The sequence below is a fragment of the Octodon degus genome, unplaced genomic scaffold, assembly GCF_000260255.1.
Source record: "Octodon degus isolate 3935 unplaced genomic scaffold, OctDeg1.0 scaffold00095, whole genome shotgun sequence".
In the NCBI taxonomy this organism is placed as follows: domain Eukaryota; kingdom Metazoa; phylum Chordata; class Mammalia; order Rodentia; family Octodontidae; genus Octodon; species Octodon degus.
In genome coordinates this window covers 6,087,945-6,108,225 of record NW_004524671.1, presented here as the reverse complement: position 1 = coordinate 6,108,225, position 20,281 = coordinate 6,087,945, and the positions used below count along the sequence as shown (strand labels likewise).

Genomic DNA, 20,281 nt, shown 5'->3' with positions numbered 1-20,281 from the left:
CCCTCAGCCTGAGATCTAGACCTGGTTGGAGAAGACAGTCTTGATTCACTGGTGGGAAAATCTAGGACAGTACCACAAAACTTGCTGGAAAGTCATCTTGTGTAATATTTTGGAAATTCTTCCCTTACTGAACCTCATGGAGTGGTGTCTCGTTGTGTGTATTTCACTGCAGAACTTTCTGAGTAGGCTGTTAGAGAGCTATGCCTCTGCAGAGGCTTGTTGGATGAGTATGTTGGAAACAAGCAGTGTAACTCTTCTCTCTTATGGCATCTTTATAGTGTTTTGTATTGTAAAGTTTAATGTTATGCTAGCTGGTATAAGAAAAAGTATATAAAGGGCCTGAAAGTGTTTTTCATAGCAGATAATACACAGTGAATTTGGAGCTCAGAGACAATAAATTGATAATTGGGAATTTACTAGGGAAGGAAAGGGGTCTGAAAATGAGTTTCTGTTTTTCTCTTCCTACCTTTGTATTTAATGTAAGAAATGACAATATATTTATAGGCTCATCTGGGAATGATCCAATACAACATGAAAAATTAATGATTCTGGAGAGACGGGAAAATTTCTGGAACAGTGCAGGTGAAAAGTGATAGATGTGTAGTGTACAGGTGGAGAGTTTTACTGCAGATAGGAGCATGGTCAGTTCATCTATAAGACACAGTTCAGTTATAACAGTCCTAGTATTGCCCAGCTAAGTAGATATGGCAATAGAAGTTCATGGAATTTCCCTTCTGAGTTTGTTTATTTTAACCTCAGGGGTTGAAGGTTTTTTGAAGAGTTTATTGATAGACATGTAAGAGCAAGTGGAATGAATCAACTAAGGTGTTGTTCCTAAAATATGGGTCCAACTAGTAGCATCACTTGTGAAACTTAGAAATGTGCATTTTTAGGGCTTATCCTAGGGCATCTAAATTAGAATTTATTGGGACATGTGTGTCTTAGTTACTCTTCTCTCATTGCTGGGACAAATATGCGACACTAGAAGGAAGGAAAGGTTTATTTAGCTCACAGTTACTGGAGATTTCAGTCCATACTCAGCTGGCTCCAAGGCAAAGTGGCACATGGCAGAAAGCAACCTTTCATGATGGTGGCAAAGAGGAAGAGCACAAAGGAGAGGTAGCAGCAGCTCAAGCAGCTAGCTTCTCTTCCCACCTTACATTGTAATGCAGATTACCTGCCCCAGGATAGGTGCAGCATCCACACCAACTGTAATTAATCATGAACTCCAGAAGCTGCCCCAAGACTGCATGAGGCTTTGGGGGGGACACCTAGACACAAACCATAACAATGTGAAATGCAAAGCATTTGATATTTTAACAAGCTGTCCAGGTGAATCCGATGTATAATTTTGAAAGTCATTTGGCTAGTGTAGGGGTTGGGCATATATGTTAAATATTACAGCTTCTGATACATATTCATTTTTTTAAACCTTTAAAAGTACATATACAAATCATTCCTGGCTAAAAGACCATACAATAGTAGGCTGTGGTATGGATTTGGTCAGTCTTGGACTAAAGAAATGTTGTATTGGTGCTTACCAGCATTAAAGACTTACTGAAGATTTACATTAATGCAGGATCCAACAGTGTGGTTGATAGTTTGTTTTCCAGCCACATTTAGTTTCTAGGTACATGTGAGGGGTAAGTGGGTCTAGCTGATCAAATGTTGGCAAAATGAAAAGCGCAAAGGACTTAAAGACAAACACAAGATGATTAAAGTACCAAGTGATGTAAGAGATTAAGGTTGGGGGAGGGATGAAGGAAAGTTGATGGATGGATGCTAAATTACAGTTAGGAGCAAGAAGTTCTGGTACGATATTATACAGTGGGTTTACCATTCATGATCATATTGTGTTGTACATTTCATTTATTATTTTGTGACTGGCTCAGCCCTTGGGGGCAGGGCTAACGTGGCATGTGGTGTTGGGGATCAAACCGTGGTCCCTGAGTGCTTGCCTAAGCAGGCGCTTTAGACTGCTGAGCTATCTTGCTGGCCCATGTTGTACATTTTACAAGAAAAAAGGATTTAAAGAATTGTACCATAAAGAAATGATGAATGTTTCAAGAGATAGATATGTTTGACCTGTTATAAACATTATATGATGTATATATGTATCAGAAGAGTACATGATACCCCATTGGTGTAGATACAATATTTGTGTTTCTGTCTCAGTTAAAAAATAAACTATCCAAACTATCAGTGGACTAAGTGCCTGCTTGGGCAAGCGCAGGGACTGGGGTTCGATCCCCGGTACCAGATGCTGTGCTGGCCCTGCTCCCAGGTGCGCTGAGTTGGTGACCGAATCCACGTGTGGTACACACCTGTAATTCCAGTGCTGGGGACACTAAAAACTGGAGGACCCTATGAGTTCAAGCTGTGTAGTGAGACTGTACAAAAAAAACCAAAAATAAACTAAAAATATAGGTCTTCAAAACAGTAAGAAGAAAGTGATAATGGCTGTTTAGCCGAGTAGGGTTAGAATTCAGGATGTGAAACAGAGGTGAAGGGTAGAGAAAAGGAGACAGATCAATGATTATATTCGGATAAATATTTTTGAATAAAGTATTAAAATTAAGTGCTAGTTCTTTGAGATAATTAAAATGAACACATAACATTTGTACACAAATTAGCTTATAATTTAATATTTAATTTTTATCTAGAGTCTATTACTTCCTCTGTGGAGCATATCTGTTGAGCTGACCGGGCAGTCCTGGACACAGTCTCTCCTTTTATTAGAAATGGAAAGGAGCAATAGGTAGACACAAGAGGAATTCAATTTACAAATAATTTCATTATAAAATGGAGACAAATTATAAGCTTCCTCAGCATTTCTAGTATTCTCTCAAACAGTGTATTTTTTTCCAGAATCGGGGATTGAACTCAGCCCCTTGCACTTGCCAGGGAAGCACTTACTCCACTGAGGCATCTCCCCGGCCCCAAACAGTGTATTTTTATTAAAACCATTTTATGGGATTTTTTTTTCCCTTTTAAAGAGAATGTTCTTGTGTTTAAGTGTTAAATAGGTGTTTTAAGGAGTTCAGTTACCCTTTAATTTTACTTGCAAAACACAATGAGAATTACAAGTATGAAAAGATAAAAGAACCATCTGCACTAATAAGGAACAGTTTATCTCACCAAACCATGGCAGCGTGGACATTGGGAAACAGGAGAGGGCATAAAAGAAATGGAAATCAGTGTTTGTAGCTTGATTCCTTTAGTGCCTTTGAGACTTAAAATATAGCTTTAATATTTCACTTTGTTATTTTTCAGTATTTCGTCCTATATCTGCTAATGCCAAGCTCCAGATGAATCGCCGATCAGATTTTGACTTTTCTGACCCTAAAATAAACTTGGAAGTTGAGTTACATAACATAGCAATTGAATTTAATAAGCCACAGGTGATTCTGTTTTTATGAAATTTAAAATTTGATGAATTTAAAAATTTTTAAATTAAAATTTAAGTAAAAGTAAGATTTTAAGTATTTTTCTAAAATTCATTGGTAACACTTCCTTTAAAGTTGATAATTAAATTTTTTTCCTTTAACAATTAAGCAGAAAGTTTGAAGTATTTAAGAGCTTTAATTTTTCCATTCTTTAGTATTTCAGTGTTGTGGAGCTTCTTGAGTCAATTGACATGATGAAACAAAATCTGCCATACAGGAAGTTCAGACCTGATGTGCCTCTTCACTATCACGCCAAGGAATGGTAAAATGCCTTAAGGTTTTTACTTTTTTTGTGTGTCTGTGTGTGTGGTACCGGGGATTGAACTTGGCCTTGTTCTTGCCAGGGAAATGCTTATTCTACTAAGCTATCTCCCTGGCCATGTTTTTACTTTCAAAGGTTAGGACATAAAAATAAGTTTAATAAATTTTTAGGATACTGTTTAACAACGTTTTGTCACTGAGACAAAATGCTTGCTGCCCACAGCTTAAAGGAAGTGGGGAGGTTAGGTTTGGCTCACATGTTCTGGTGGGTTCAGTCTGTAGTTTACTGGCTCCAAGGCAGAAACGGCATGGTGCAGGGGTGTGGCAGAGAAAAGCCAGGAAGGAAGCAGACAACAGAGGCAGGACGGAAGAGCATTCCTTTCCAGGTCACTTTCCATCCATGTGAGACTTTTGGGGTACATTTTTGTCTAAATCATACTAGATACACTTTTTATGGTCTGAGGCAGGGTAAGTAATTTGTGGCTAGCAATGTATAGAACTACTTTTGCTTACTGCAATGAAAATTGACTCAAGGGATTCTTCCTAACAATTTGTAACGAGGATCAGTCCTTTTCCTCAGTCGAGGATCAGTCTTTTTCCAACTGTTAACCAATATTTTGGTTTATTTTCCAGGACTTTCATCATTTTCTCTCCTTCTCACCCCATTTGTCCTCTTCCTCCACACTTTTTTATCAATTCATTAATGCTTTAGTACTAAACTTCTATTTTAAAATCTGACAAAGTTATAGGAGCCTATAAATTAATTATTTCTGTTTTTAAGCTCTTTTCTAGTTACTTGAAGTTGAAATTACTCATCAGTTGAATTTTTTCTACTTAAATGAGTAATGTGCAAAAAAGCCTTTATAGTTCTTGTATAGAGTTATACTTTTCTACACAAAATTGCTTATTTTTTGCTTATTTTCACTTTGGAAACAAGTAAAGTTAATAATGGATTGTTTATATAAGCAGGGGTAGGGAAGAGTACGTGTTCATATAATACATGATTTTCCTGGTCTCTGAATGGTTATGCATACGTTTAGGGTTCATAAGGTTGGTCTGAGAATGTTAAGTTCTTCTTATTTTTTTTTTTTTTTTTTTTGAAATTAGGTGGGGTTATGCTGTACATGGTGTTCTTGAAGTAGATGTTTGCCCCAAATTACGAATGTGGTCATGGAAACATATTAGCGAACATAGACAAAAAATGAAGCAGTATAAAGAATTTTATAAAAAAAAACTAACAAGTAAGAAGCCATCTGGTGAAATTCTCATGTCTTTGGAGGTTAGCATTAAAGAACTATGATTATTTTGTACTGTATTACTTTATTGAGTAATCATTATTGTAATTTTTACTGACCATGCTTTTTTTTATTTAGACTTTTTTGGGCTCTTATTTACTCATTTAATAAAGTTCTGTTGAAATTCTGTTAACTCTTAAAATTTAGTAATTTTCCATCTTGAGGAATTTGGGTTCATGCGCATACAAACTTGAAGCTTCATTTTATATCATTCTTAACCTTAAAGCCTAAAAAGTGTTCACTACCTTCTTTCCAAGTTTCTCTCTTGATTTCAGACCTGTAAATTTTCTGGTACCAGCCAATTTCTGCTATTATTGTGTGACTGTATATTAAGTTTTCTGTCTTCTGTGTATACAGTATTAGTTATAAATGTGAGTATGCTAAAATATGTCTTGTCTTTCTGCTATTTCAGTTTTCCTGGTCCCTAAAGTTCTGTTTAAGTTCCATCTGTTGTATGAACTTTCCTATGCTTACATCTTGTCTCTTGCATAAACTTCCCTGAACTTTGTGCTCCTAAGTAGATTTTTTGTCTTAATTCTTGTGCTATCTCTTGCAACTTTGTATTTAATTATCTGTCTTGAGGTATTATTCTTGCATTAGTCTTATCTTTTAGCATCATGGTGTATTTTTTTAATTTTTATTTTAGGGAAGGGTCTACAGGGTGTTCAGGGTCTCACTACTAGATTGGACTCTTAGTGATCCACCTGTTTACAGCCTTCTAAGAGTTGGGATTATAGGCGGTCCTCACGACACCCAGTCTCAATTGCCATCTCAGCACACCCAGGGGGTGGGGCCGGCAGGGCAGGCCCTGGAATCAAATCCCCAGCTCTTGAGTCCGCTTGCAGGTGCTTTAATCCTCTGAGATATTTGGCTGGCCCCTTATGGTGTATTTTAAAAGGGACTATTTTACCAGATGGGTTAAATCTTGTTTAGACAGAGGGTAGTTATTTTTTTGAAATTAATATAACCATTCTGAATCTAGGACAGATTTCCAGTTACTAGTAAGAACTGATTTGCCCATAAAACTTGAAGTTGGGTAGGTGTAATGAAAGACTTACCTTATCTCAGTTTATGTCAATAGCCCAAACATCTTTGAAAAGTGAGTAAGTTAAAAACAAGTCTTACATCTTTCTGTCTAGTCCTACTTGGAATATACTAATGATGACAGCTCAACTGTACACATGCTATGAGGAATATATAGTTATGTTTTTAGGTTAAAATGACACTGATTATTTGTAGTTAAAACTCCAGTACAAGTTATTTTACAATGCATGTATAATGCCTTTCCCTATGTGGTTGTAACTCTGTTTATAGTTGTAACTCTTGTATGTGTGACAGGTATAGTTTCTTTGTTTAAAATGCCACTCTGTTCTACTAATTTTTATGCTGATTATATAGATACTGTCTTTCAGAATTTAACATGTATATCTGATGTTGATTGGATGTTGTCTTCTGCTTTGTATCCTATTTTCTTTAGTACAGAAATTTGATACATTGTATACATATAATTATGTGAAATTAACATTTTCATTTATATTTTCAGGAATTGGAGAAAACACTGGATGTCTTTAATATAACTATAGCTAGACAACAGGCAGAAGTTGAGGTAATTTCAGATTATCATCAGCTATTAAGAATAAATTTAGGGGCCAGGGAGATGGCTCAGTGGAATAAGCACTTCCCTGGCAAGGGCCTGAGTTCAATCTCTGGTTCTGCCAAAAAAAAAAAAAAAAAGAATAAATTGAAATTGTATGACAAATGTGATGTTATCAATATCATGCTGTAAAATGCTGTTTCCTTTAAAAGGGTTCAAATTTAGTTTTGTGCATTATAAGAAAATTTGAGTTAATTTTTGCCAGATTGATTTAAATTAGGCAAGTTTGTGTGTGTGTGTGTGTGTGTGTGTGTGTGTGTAGTATCTTACTATTGAGGTCGGATTTATAGTGATCCTCCTGATTGCTGCATCCCTAGTGCTAGGATTACAGGTGTATGCCACCACGCCTGGACTCCATCGCCAGCTTAGTGTGCCTGGGAGTGGGGCTGGCGCGGTGTGTGATTCCAGGAATCAAACCCTGGTTCTTGCACTCACCTAAGCAAGCGCTTAGTCTGCTGAGCTATACTGCCGGCCCTAGACAAGATTTTATAGAAAAAATTTTTAGTAATTATTGGGCGTACCATATATTCATAGTTCATGTGTTATTGAAAACGTAGGTATTTTCTCTACACATTACTGTGTCTTGTAAGACAGTGAGGAGAACTATGTGGCAATCTGAAATTCTTTTGACTGAAGTTGCAGTTACTGTGTTCAGCTGTTTATGTTGTTTAGGTTCACTCACTTAGGTGGGTACATTTTGGAAACACTTGTAGTTTTTTTAAAATTAAGTTTATTGATATATTTTAGGGATACATAATAATCACATTAATCATAGGGAATTTGGACCTGTACATGGTAAAACATGATTCTTTTCCCCCTTTCCCTTACTCCTTTGTGATCCCTCTTTCCCTCCTATTTACAAAAGCTTTGTTTCCATTTTTCCTTATTTTGCCATCATTCTTTTCTTTTTTTAAAATTCTTCTTTCTAATGTCTTCAACATTCTTCATTCCCACTCCCTTTTCCCTAGTCACCTTTTCCATTTGAACGTTTGCTTCTAGGTCACAACATCCATTACATGTTTGCTCCTTATTTATACTTTGGGTTTCTCATACCATAGAAGCAATGAGTTGTTTTACACGTGTGTCCACTTTATTTCACTGAAGAGTTTGGTCTCAAGATGCAGCTGTTTACCTAGAAATGTGTTGTGTGCATCCTTCTTTATGGTTAACTAATACTCCATTACATAAAAGCATATCTCACATGATTAAAAAACTAATTAGAACCAGAAGAGACCTAGAATACTATAGGCGGTTCAGGGCAACAAAGGCAAGGCAGGTGGCATCACACTCCCTGACTTCACATTATGCTATAAGGCTATTGTGATTAAAAACAGGGTAGTACTGGTAAAAACAAACAATGGGATTAGCAGTCCTGATTAGAAGTTGCAAAAATAAGTCCATACATACTCATCTACCTTAATCTTTGACAAAGGAGCCAGACACTTTCTTTTTTTCCTTTTTTTTGAACCGGGGATTGAACTCAGGCCCTTGCGCTTGCCAGGCAAGCACTTATTCTACTGAGCTATCTCCCCGGTGAGCCAGACACTTTCAATGGGAAGGTATTTAATAAATGATACCGGTAAAATTTTTTCTACATGTTGAAGATTAAAACCAGACCCATGTTTTTCACCATGTACTACACTAAAATTCAAATGGATCATAGATCTAAATTTTAAAACAGAAACATTAAATCTGTTTAAGGTAGAGTAAGTAAAACTGTTGAAGACATTAGTAAAGGCAAAGATATTGTGAACAAAATCGTGATTGCACAGGAACTATCCCAAAGAATCAACAACTAGAATCATATTTTATTAAAAAACTTGTGCAGCAAGAGAAACTACCAACAGAGTGAAGAGGTAATCCACAGTGTTGGAAAAATTTTTTGGCAGCTGTTCTCAGACAAAGGAGTAATGTCTAGAATATATAAAGACCTCAAGGGTCCAGGGAGATAGCTCAGTAGAATAAGCACTTGTCTGGTCAAGCACAAGGTCCTGAGTTCAACCCCTGGTACCACCAAAGAAAAAAACCACCTCAAAAAAAAAAAATCAGATTCCCTAAATTTAAAGACCCAATTCAAAAGTGAGCTTTTGAAAGGCGTAGATACTTCTCATGTAAAGTAAAAATGGCAAATACGTAAAAATACTCAATATCACTGATTGAGAGATGCAAATTAAAATAATGCTAAGATTTGAATTCCAGGAAAATGGCTTATTATCAAGAAATCAGCCTTACAAATGCTGTTGGGGCTCTGAGGAAATAGGAACTCTACTGTTGGTGGGAGTGTGAACTGTTGCAACCACTGTGGAAATCAGTATGGAGACTCTTCCGAAAACTAAATCTAGAAGTTAACATTTGATCCAGCTATTTCTCTTCTTCCTCCCAAAATTAAACACATCATACCGTAGCAGTATGTGCACATGCATATTTATAGCGGCACAGTTTATAATAGCTAAATCTTGGAAACAACCCAAATGTCCATTAACTGATGAATGGATAAAGTGTGGTTCTTTTATACAATGAAGTACTAAGTTCTTTTGATTTCTGAGAAAGGGTAATTTGTTATTTATGTGTAAATTTAATCATTTTAGGTAAAGAAAGCTGGGCACAGGATTTATAAAGAAGGAGTAAAAGATCCAGAAGATAAGAAAGGGTGGTTTAACTGGCTGTGGACTTGGTCAGAATCAAAAACCAAGCAGACCAAACAGCAACCAGATGTTAAACCTGGAAGTATGTTCATTTCATTTTATAGAACTGTAGTTAACTATCAGGTGTGAAGTTTAATTTTATAGAAAACTTTCTCTGTAATTGTGTATGTGTATTTATAAATGAGGTATTAAGTTTATTAAATAATTTTTTAGGTCTAAAATTTGTTTATTTTGCTTCATTTTTTTCTTTTGTTGCTTGATGCAACTTTCTTTTTTCCTGTGGATTAATTGGTTGATTCTTTTTAAAATTATAATTACTTAGTTACATTACTTGTAGAAATCAATGGGTTTCACTGTAACATTTACATACAGGCAATTAAAGTGTATATGTTAGTTTTTAAAAATTTTAGTAATGCTTACAAAAGAGCTTTATATACAGAATGTTTAGTGAATGCATTTTGTATAGTAATAGATCAGTAAAGATTGCATAATCTTGAACACCATTTTAAATTTTAATTGAAATTGTTTCTTGGAAAGATTTTTAGTTCTTAAATGCTTAATGTCATAGCTTTGGCACGAAGATGTACATCCTAGCTATCTGTCTTGGTAGAAGTATGGCCCTGGGAAAATTAGTTAAATTCACTAAAATTGTTTTATTGTCTGTAAATTGGAAGGAAACTATGATACTACCTCTGCCTATTCTGTTTTTATTTCTTGGTACATTGTCATTAACTTCCCAGTACAGGTAGCCCTTATTTGAGCTCCCGATTAATACAAACATTTAAAAATTTAGATTGCTAAATTTGTAGGTTTAGTAGTTTATGATCTTGGAGAGTAACTTCTAAAATTGCAAATACTAATCTAGCATTCACTGGTTCTGAAAAGTGATAGAAAAAGAAAGTAAACTTTACATTTACTTTATAAAGACAGTTAAGGTTTTATATTGTTGGCTAAGAATCTGAATCAGTTCTTTATGATTTATAGTTCTTGAAGAAATGTTGACACCTGAAGAAAAAGTTTTACTCTATGAAGCCATTGGGTACAGTGAAACAGCAGTTGATCCAACTTTGCCAAAAACAGTAAGATGATCTTGCTTTATAACACTAATGTGTTCTTACCAGTTCACATTTTTCCCCCAGTTTAATGTTAGATATGCCTGTTTTAATTTTTTTCAGGCATATATACTACTTACCTGTTCTGTGATCTTTGCTGGGTCTATAAGTATTACATGTATCTTAATTTCCAAAGTTAAATAGAAGTTATTCTGGGTTTTTATGTTGTTTGTTTTAGTGTTATAGTGCTGATTCTTTAAAAGTATGTTGTAGGGTTTTTTAAAAATGGATTATCACATAAAATTATATATTGTATTTATATATTATACATATATATTTTTTCACTGTATTCTTCTGGATATGCTCTAGTTTGAAGCCATGAAGATTTTCATTCACTTGAAAAGTATGTCGGTTGTTCTAAGAGAAAGTCACCAAACACCTGAGCTCATAGACATTATAGTAGAAGAATTTAGTACTTCGATTGTGCAAAGACCAGGAGCACAAGCAATAAAGTAAGAATTTGTTTTCTTTTATAGATAAGTATTTCTAATCTGAAAATCTGAAATCCAAAATGTGCCAGAATCTGAAACTTCTTGATTGTTCTCATGAAAATTCCACACCTGAGCTTACATGAGAGGTCATAGTCAGAATGCAGCCACACTAAAAATACTGCTTTGTACATGAGGTGTATGTGAAATACAAACTTTGTTATCTCATGCATGTAAATATATTCTAAAATGCAAAAACTGAAAATTTTCAAAAATACGTATTTTCTCAATCATTGCGGATAAGGATGTACATGTGTTTTAAAATAAAATTTGACTATGAGGTTTAAGTTTAGGTTATGGTCTTTCAGTTTTGAATACTGTAATTTCATAAGCCCTTACATGTAGTTTTACCAGTTCACATTTTTTCCCCAGTAATATACTGTGTATCTTTTGGAATTAATAATTTTTAATGTCTTGTAATATATCTTCGATAGAAAACTACATGCCATTAAAACAAGACAATAGAGAAAAATCTAAAAATGCTCACCAGCTATACCACACACACAAAATTAACAATGTGATTTTTAATGTGGAAACGTATTTTTCTCTTGTTTTTAAGATAGACTATTGAAATTTAATTCACATACCTACAGCATACTTTTAAAAAAAGATTTATTTATTTATTTGGTGCAGGGTCTCACTACATAGCTCAGATTCATAGTGATCCTCTGTCTCAGCCTCCCCAGCACTAGGATTATAGGCATGTGCCACCTCGCCCAGCATCAGTGACTGGCACAGCTTGGCTCCGGCACAGCATGTGGTACCAGGGGTCTATCCCAGGTCTTTACGCTTGCCAGTCAGGTAATTAGACCACGGAGCTATCTCTCTTGCCAATGGTATACTTTTAAAGTGTACAATTCTTTTTCACAGTTTTATTGTGTATTGGTTTCACACTGATCTATTTACAAGGTGTATAGCTATCACTAATTTCAGAACTTTTCAACAGCCTTTTAGAGTAAAATTAACCTTTTAAAAAGTGGAGTTTATTATATTCTTTTGTATAGTCACCAATCATGTGTAGTCAAAATATCACTGCAGAATGAAACCCTATACTCATTAAATAGTTGTGCTTAATCTTTCCCCTCTGCCTAGTCTTTGGAAAACACCAATATTTGGAAAGCACCAATATCTCTTTCTATAGATTTATAAATTGTGGATATTTTATATAAATGAAATTAATACATGCCTTGTATCTGGACTTATTTCACTTACCATAGTATTTTCAAGGTTATCCATATTTATACACATATGCATTCAAATTCATGGATTTTTAAGATTGAATAATATTCCACAAATTTATTCATTTGTCTATCAGTGGGCTTTCTGATTCTTTGCACCTTTTAGCCAATGGTGCAGTATGCTGTGATGAACACTCATATGAAAGGATTTAGGTAATCTTATTTCGAGTTTGAACCTGGGAGTGGAATTGCTGCAACAGATAACTGATTTTTAAATTTTTGAAGAACTACCAAACTATAATTAATAGGGCTCACTGTTTACACTTAAAGTAGTGCTATATGTGGGTTCAGGTTTTTCATGTCTTTTCTAATAACTGTTCTGTTTTTAATTATAGCCACCCTTGTGACTGTGAAGTGTGGTATTTTATTGTTGTTTTAATTGAGAATCCTTAATGACTAATAACATTGAGTATCTTTTTATGTGGATTTTGGCCATTATTATTTATATATATATATTTATTTATTTCTGAGCGGGGAGATAGCTCAGTGGAATAAATGCTTGCCTGGCTAGCACAAGGTCCTGAGTTTGATCTCTGGTACTGCAAAAACAAAAAACAGAAAAATGAATTTTTTGAGAAAGATTCTCAAAAAAAATAATAATTATATATATTTATATTTATATTTCAAGCTGGCCTCGACCTTGTAGTGATCCTCCTGCTCCAGCCTCACAAGTGCTGATGTTCACCACCACACCCTACTTGGCAATTTGTATATACCTTTATTACTTTCTTTCTTTCTTTTTTTTTTTTTTGGTGGAACCGGGGATTAAACTCAGGCCCTTGCACTTGCCAGGGAAGCGCTTATTCCACTAACCCATCTCCCCGGCCCCCCATTACTTTCATTTTTAAAATTGGCTTATTTTTCTTTTTATACTCTGGATCCTGTACTTCATCTTGTAGCTTTTTTTCACACTGTGATGATCTTGGATGTACAACAGTTTTTAACTTTGATGCAGTTCAGTTTTTTATATTTTGTTACTTATACATTGTTGTCATCTCTCAGATGGTCCATCTAACCCATGGTGATAAAAATCTGCTTTATTATTTCCCTCTGAGAATTTTTATTTCTATTGCATATATATATATATATATATATATATACACACTTAATATCTACTTTGAGTTAATTTTTAATATGAGATAAAGAATGGACACAACTTACATTTGCATGTGGATATCCACATGTCCCAGCACTACTTGTTCAAGAGACTTCTTGCCCCATTGAGTGTTCTTTGTACCCTTATACAGAATGACTTGGACTTCAATTTATGACTTACTTTCTTTTTGCTCCTATTTTCTTTGTACTGAAGAGAAATGAGTTAAAGCCTTGTGTGTACCAGGAAGGCACCCTGTAGTGCTAATTACAGATTCTGAATTATAGCGTCTTTCATCTTAGACTTTCAATATTTCTGTTGTTAGTTGGGTGTGGTGTCACATACCTATAGTCCCAGTACTCTGGAGGCTGAGGCAGGAGGATCACTGACAGTTTGAGGCCAGCCTGGCCTACAAAGTGAGTGCAAGGCTAACCTGAACTGCATAGTGAAACCCTGTCTCAAAAAGACTCTCCCAAAAAAGTCTGTTGTTGTGCCAGTATCTTATTGCTTTGACTATTGTAATTTTAGTACTGTGTATTTTAAAATTGGGAACTAGGGGCTGGCGAGATGGCTCAGTGGTCTAAAGCACCTACTTGGAACAAGCTTGGCAAAGCACAGGGACCATGGTTCAATCCCCCAGCACCACATGCCAGCCAGCCCTGCCCCCTCCCTGGTGGGCTGAGCTGGCCACACACACACACACACACACACACACACACACACTAAATAAATAAATAAATGTTTAAAAAAATAAATAAAAGTCTCTCCGGAAAAAGTTCTCCTTTAAAAAAAAATAAATAAATAAATAAAAATAAAATTGGGAACTATATGTCTTCCTGCTTTGTTCTCACGTCCAGTATTTTTGATTGTCCAGGTCTCTTGCAAAACCTTATGAATTTGAAGATCAGCTTTTCTGTTTCTGCATGGTCCTTTTGATATTTGATAGCTATTGTTTCTACGGATTTTTTAATGACTTCAAATAAAATATGTAGAATCATACATGACTAGAATTAACCTTTTCCAGTTTGCATACCTTTAATGCAAGTTGTCTAGTTGTTTTGGCTAAATCTTCCAGTGTTAGGTTGAATAGCAGTGGTGGAAGTAGGTACATTGCCTTTGTTCTAATCCTAGTGGGAAAGGTAGTCCTTAAGCCATTCAGTATGCTTTTGGCTATAGTCTTTTCCTTTTTGTTTTTTGAGACAGGATCTCACTATGTAGGTCAGGCTGCCTTTGAACTCACCGTGTTCAAAATGATGATGATAGCGTCACACTTGTGTTGATCTCCCTGTCCCAGCCTTCCCTGTGTCTGGATTATAGGCGTGTACTGTCATCCCTACCCTTGCATGCTTTTTCTTAAGTGTTCATTTTTTTGTTAAGTAAGGATTATTGTGCTCCTAGTTCTTTTTTTTTTAAGTGTATACTCTTTTGTTAGCCATTTTGGATTTGTTAATAAATACTTTTCAGGATCAATTGAGATCTTATGTACTTTTAATATATTTCCCCATTTTTCTTAAATTCATCTAGCCTTAGACTTTCTGGGATAAATTCTGTTTGGTTGTGGAATGTAGTTCTTTCAATAGGGTGTTGAATTCATCTGGTGGTATTTTGTTTTATTTAGTTATTTAAGGGGATTTTTGTATTTAGGAGGGACACGAAGTTCCAGTTTTCTTACTCTTTTTATGTCTTCATCAGGTTTTGGTTCAGAATAATGTTAACTTCAAGGGATGAGTTAAGAGGTATTTGTCCTTCTAAAATTTAGAAGAGTTTGAGGAGGATTGTTACTAATTTTTCTTTATCATTTATAGAATTCACCAGTGAAGCCAGTTTTTCCTGAAAATTTTTTTGGGAGTTTATGATTACTGATTTACTCCTTACCAGAAATAGGTTTTAGTTTTATAAGTAAGGCCTATATAAGATATAGTAACTTTTACAAAACATTGTTAAAATCATTGTAAGGTTTTACTTACTGTTATATTTCTGATTTTCTCTTTTAACACATGGGTCTAATTTATGTTACTTAAGAATATGGTTTCAAGGAAGAAAATTTTCAGATGGGAAGGGGAATTAGAAAGGGAGGAAGAGGAAAGAAGGAAGGGAAAAGAGAACAATGATGAAAAAGAAAAAATGGAGACAAAGCTTTTGTAAATAAGGAAAGGAAGAGGAGTTCAAAAGAGGGGAGGGGAATAGGAGAAAAGGATCAAGATATATCATGTATAGGTATATATTTACCATGATGAATGTGATATATGTCTAAAATGTATCCATAAACTTAATTAAAAACTAGATATCTTATAATATCCTTTTCCCAGTATCTATTGTACCCTTCAGATCCCATTTTCTCTTTCAGGTTCTCACATTAAGGAGACAATACAATGTTTGCAAATGCAGGTCTGATTTATTTCACTTAAGAGTATGGTCTCTGGTTGCATCCATTTACAGACAAAAGACTCAAATTTATCCTGTGTTTAGCTGACTAATACCCCATTGTGAAAAATAGCACATCTTCTTTATCCATTCTTCAGTTGATGGGCATTTGGGTATTTCCAGGATTTAGGTACGACAAATTGCACTGCTATAAACATGGGTACATATATGTCACTGGGTTAGGAGGTTTTTAGTTCTTCTGAAAAATAGGAGGGGAATAGCTGGCTTGAATGGGACCGCTAATCCTAGTTTTTTTTTTTTGTGAAACCGGGGATTGAACTCAGGCCCTTGCACTTGCCAGGGAAGCGCTTATTCCACTGAGCCATGTCCCCGGCCCCTATCCTAGCTTTTTAAGTAATCCTCACACTGATTTCCATAGTGGTTGTACCAGTTTGTGCTCCCACCAACAGTGGAGTTCGTTTTATTCCACAGCCTCTCCAGCATTTGTAATTGGCTGGTTTCTTGATGTTAGCCATTCTTTCTGGAGTGAGATGGAATCTCAGTGTTGTTATAATTTGTATTTCTCAAATGACCAATGATGTTGAACATTTTTTCATATATTTATTTGCCATTTGTATTTCTTCCTCTGAGAAGTATATGTTTATCTCAGATGCCCATCTTTGGATTGGGTCTTTGAACTTGGGGGGCCTGATTTTTAGAAATTCTTCATATGTTCTAGATAGAAGGTCTTTGTTGCAGGGACAGTTGGATATAGGTTTTTCCAGTTTGTGGGTTTTCTTTTTACTCTGTTGGAGATTTGCTTTGAAGCCAGAAAGTTTTATAAGAGATACGATTCCAGTTGTTGATTCTTTGAAGTATTTCCTGTGCTGTCTTGTTTTGTTCATGAACCCTCTACCTACCCCTATGTCTTTAAGATTTCTACCTACATTTTCCTCCAGTAGATACAGTGTTTCTGTTTTTATTTATTTATTTTTTAGTGTTTCTGTTTTAATACTTAAATCTTTGATCCATTTTGACTGTAGCTTTGTGCATGGTGATAGGCTTGGGTCTAGTTTTAGCCTTTTTTATGTGGAAAGCCAGTTTTTCCAGCATCATTTATTAAAGAGCCTATCTTTCTTCCAGTGAACATGTTTGGCCCCTTTATCACAGTAGCTTTATAGTATAATTTCAGGTCAGGGATTGTGATACCTCTGCCTTTCCTTTGTTTCCCAAGATTGCTTTTGATATTCTTGGTCTCTTCTGGTTCCAAATGAATTTGAAGAAAGTTTTCTCTAGCTCTGTGTAGTATACTAATGGTATTTTAATTGAGATTGCATTAAATCTGTCTAACAATTTTGGGAGTATGGCCATTTTCACAGTGTTGGTTCTTCCTATCCAGGAGCATGGAATATTTCTCCATTTTCTCAAATCCTCTTGAATCTTTTTTCTCAGAGATAATTTTCACTGCATAAATCTCTTACTTCCTTTGTGAGATTGATACCTAAGTATTTAAAATTTTTGTATGTTATTGTGAAAGGTATGATTTCCCTAATTTCTCTCTCAGTGTGTTCATTGTTTGTGCTCAAATATGTTTGTGTTCACTTTGTATCCTGCTGTATTGCTGAATTTGGTGATTAAATCGACAAGACACTTGGAGTTTTTGGGGTCCTCTATGTAGGGTATCATGTCATCTGCAAATGATGATAGTTTCACTTCTTTTCCAATCCTTCTTTCTTTTTTTTTTTTTTTTCTTGCCTAATTGCTGTAGCTGACATTTCTAGAACTATATTGAGTAAGAGTGGAGACATTCAACATCCTTGCCTTGTTCTTGATTTTGAAGTGAAGGTCTTCAGTTTTTGTCCATTTCCTATGATGTTGACTGTTGGTTTCTCATAGATGGCTTTTATTAGGTTAAAATATAGACCATCTATTCCAGTTCTCTGTAGGAGTTTTTATCATGAATGAGTGTTGGACTTTGTCAGAAGCTTTTTCTGCATCTGTTGAGATGATCATATGTTTTTTTGTTCTTGGTTCTATTGCTGCAGTGTATTACATTTATGGATTTGTGTATGTTGAACCTTTCTTGCATTCCTGGAATGAATCCCACTTGGTTGTGATGTACAAACTTCTTAATGATACTTTGCATTCTGTTTGCTAGGGTTTAATAAGGATTTTTGCATCTATTCATTAGAGAGATCGGCCTGTAGTTCTCTTTTTCGTTTGGGTCTTTCTCTGGTTTTAGAATCAGAGCAATACTTGTCTCCTTGAATGTTGGGAGAATTGCTTCCCTTTCAGTTTCATTGAAGAGTTTGAGAAAAGTTGGCATTAAGTCTTCTCGAAATTTCTTGCAGAGTTGTGCTGTGACTCTATTAGGACTTGGGATTTTCTTTGTTGGTAGGTTTTTTTTTGATTACATTTTCAGTTTCATTTCTCATTATTGGGTTATTTAGAGTTTATATGTCTTCTTCACTCAGCTTTGGCATTTCACATGTATCTAGGAAACTACATTGCCTTGTGTTTTCCATCCTGTAAGAATAAAGATTTTGGAAGTAGATGTTGATAATCTTCTGAATTTCTCTAGGGTCTGTAGTGATTTCACCCTTTTTATTCTTTATTGAATGATTTTGGGTTTTTTCTTTTTCTTTTTTGATTATGTTGGCTAGGGGTTTATCTATTTTATTCTTTCAAAGAACCAACTCTTTTATTCTTTGTATTTTTTTCTTCATCTGCAATGCATTAATTTTTGCTCTAATCTGTAATTTCATGCCTTCTTTGGGCTTTTGGCTTGACTTGGTCTTCTTTTTCTAAGAGCTTGAGGTACAGCATAAGATCATTTATTTGGGCCTATTCTGTTTTCCTAATGTGCAAATTTATCACTATAAATTTTCCTTGTAAGACAATTTTCAGTGTATCCCACAAATTTTGTTAAGTTGTATCTGCATTTTTGTTTGATTGTAACTTTTTTTTTACGTTCTTCTTTAATTTCATCTGGGACCCACTGGTTGTTTAGGAGCTTGTTATTTAATTTCCATATGTTTATGGTTTTTGTAGTTCCTTTTGTCTATAATTTACAGTTTTATTGCAGTGTGATCAGATAGTATGCATGTGATAATTTCAGTTCCCTTACATTTACTTATGAGTGCTCTGTGTGCTAGTATATGTGTGTGCTGTTTTGGAGAATGTCTCATGTGCAGCTGAGAATAATGTGTATTCTGTTACTGCTTGGTGAAAGACTGTAAAGGTCTATGAAGTCAATTTCTTCACAAGTTCGGTTTAGTTCTATTATATCTTTGCTGATTTTGCCTACCTGATCTATCTCTTTGTGACAGTGGCATGTTAAAGTCCTCCATTACAACTGTATTATTACTGATTTGATTTTTTTGTGTCTGTTAAAATTTGTCTTAAGTAGGTATGTGCTTCTCCGTTGGGGGTATATATTTATAACTGTTATCTCTTCCTCTTGAAGTTTTCCCTTAACAAGTACGCAGTGACCTTCTTTATCTCTTTAGGTGATTTTTGGTATGAAGTTGATATTGTCAGCCACCCGGATAGCCACCCTTTTTTTTTTCTGGTATCCTGAGCATGGAGAATTATTTTCCATCCTTTGACTTTTAGTCTGTGAATTTCCTTTTGAGCTAAATGTGTTTCTTGCATGCAGAATATTGTTGAATTTTGTTTCTTAATCTACTTTTATAGTCTTATTTTTTTTGATTGGTTGAGGCCATTTACATCGATTATTATAACTGATATGTATTGGCTTATCTTAGTCATGTTATTTCTCTGCTACACGTTATGCACATTTTTCCCTCATTTTTAATTTCTTGGTCTGTTTGGTGGTTCCTTTTTGTTGTTCTTGAAGCTGTGATCATTTCTATCTATTTCTAGAATATGTGTCAGTACTCTTGGTAGGGTTGGTTTGGTAATCATGAATTTTTCAATTGTTCTTTGTCATGTAAGGATCTTACCTTCAAATTTGGTAGTTTTGCAAGGTCCATCAGTCTGGGTTGGAAGTTATTTTCTTTCAGGACCTGAAATATTTCATTTGAAGCTCCTCTTGAATTGATGGTTTGTGTTGAGAAAAATGCCGTGATTCTGATAGGCTTCCCATTGTAGCTGATATGTTTCTTTTCTCTAGCAACTTTTAGTATTCTATCCTTTGGTAAACTTCTGAGATCTTGATTGTTATGTGTGTAGGTATAGGTTTATTGTGATTATGGCTGTGTGGAGTTCTGTATGCCTCACTTATGTGTATGTTACCTTCTTTTGTCATGTTTGGAAAATTTTCTGCTAGTACTTGTGCAGATAGTCTTTGTGTCATCTGTGCTGTTTCTCACAGCTTCATTGACACCTATTATTCTTTTATTATTTTTCTTAGCATTGTCTTGTAGCTACTGAATTGTTATTTCTGGTTTCCTTGTTTTAAATCTTTCCTTTCATGTTCATTAGTTGTACCTGCTGTCTTCGAGGTCAGAAAGTCGAACTTCATTTTCAGTCAAGGGATATTGCCAGCTTCCAGTGGAATTAATTTCCTGCATCTCTGTTTGAATGTATTTCATACTTTTTTTTTTTTTTTTTTTTTTTTTTTTTTTTTGACAAGGTCTACAGCCCTCACTCTGTAGATCAGACTCAGTGATTCTCCTGTTTTTAGGCTCCCAAGTGCTGGGATTACTGGTGTGCGCCACCAT

At 35.0% G+C, this 20,281-nt stretch overlaps 1 protein-coding gene across 1 annotated transcript in view; it reads left to right on the top strand.

The window, feature by feature from the left end:
* Vps13a (vacuolar protein sorting 13 homolog A) overlaps nt 1-20,281 on the top strand; it is a 241,039-nt gene that overhangs the window by 27,390 nt on the left and 193,368 nt on the right. The window contains exons 11-17 of the mRNA XM_023722991.1: nt 3,274-3,401; nt 3,602-3,708; nt 4,815-4,986; nt 6,546-6,608; nt 9,245-9,383; nt 10,286-10,380; nt 10,723-10,865. Coding sequence (XP_023578759.1) covers nt 3,274-3,401; nt 3,602-3,708; nt 4,815-4,986; nt 6,546-6,608; nt 9,245-9,383; nt 10,286-10,380; nt 10,723-10,865 — 847 coding nt within the window. The remainder of the gene's footprint in view (nt 1-3,273; nt 3,402-3,601; nt 3,709-4,814; nt 4,987-6,545; nt 6,609-9,244; nt 9,384-10,285; nt 10,381-10,722; nt 10,866-20,281) is intronic.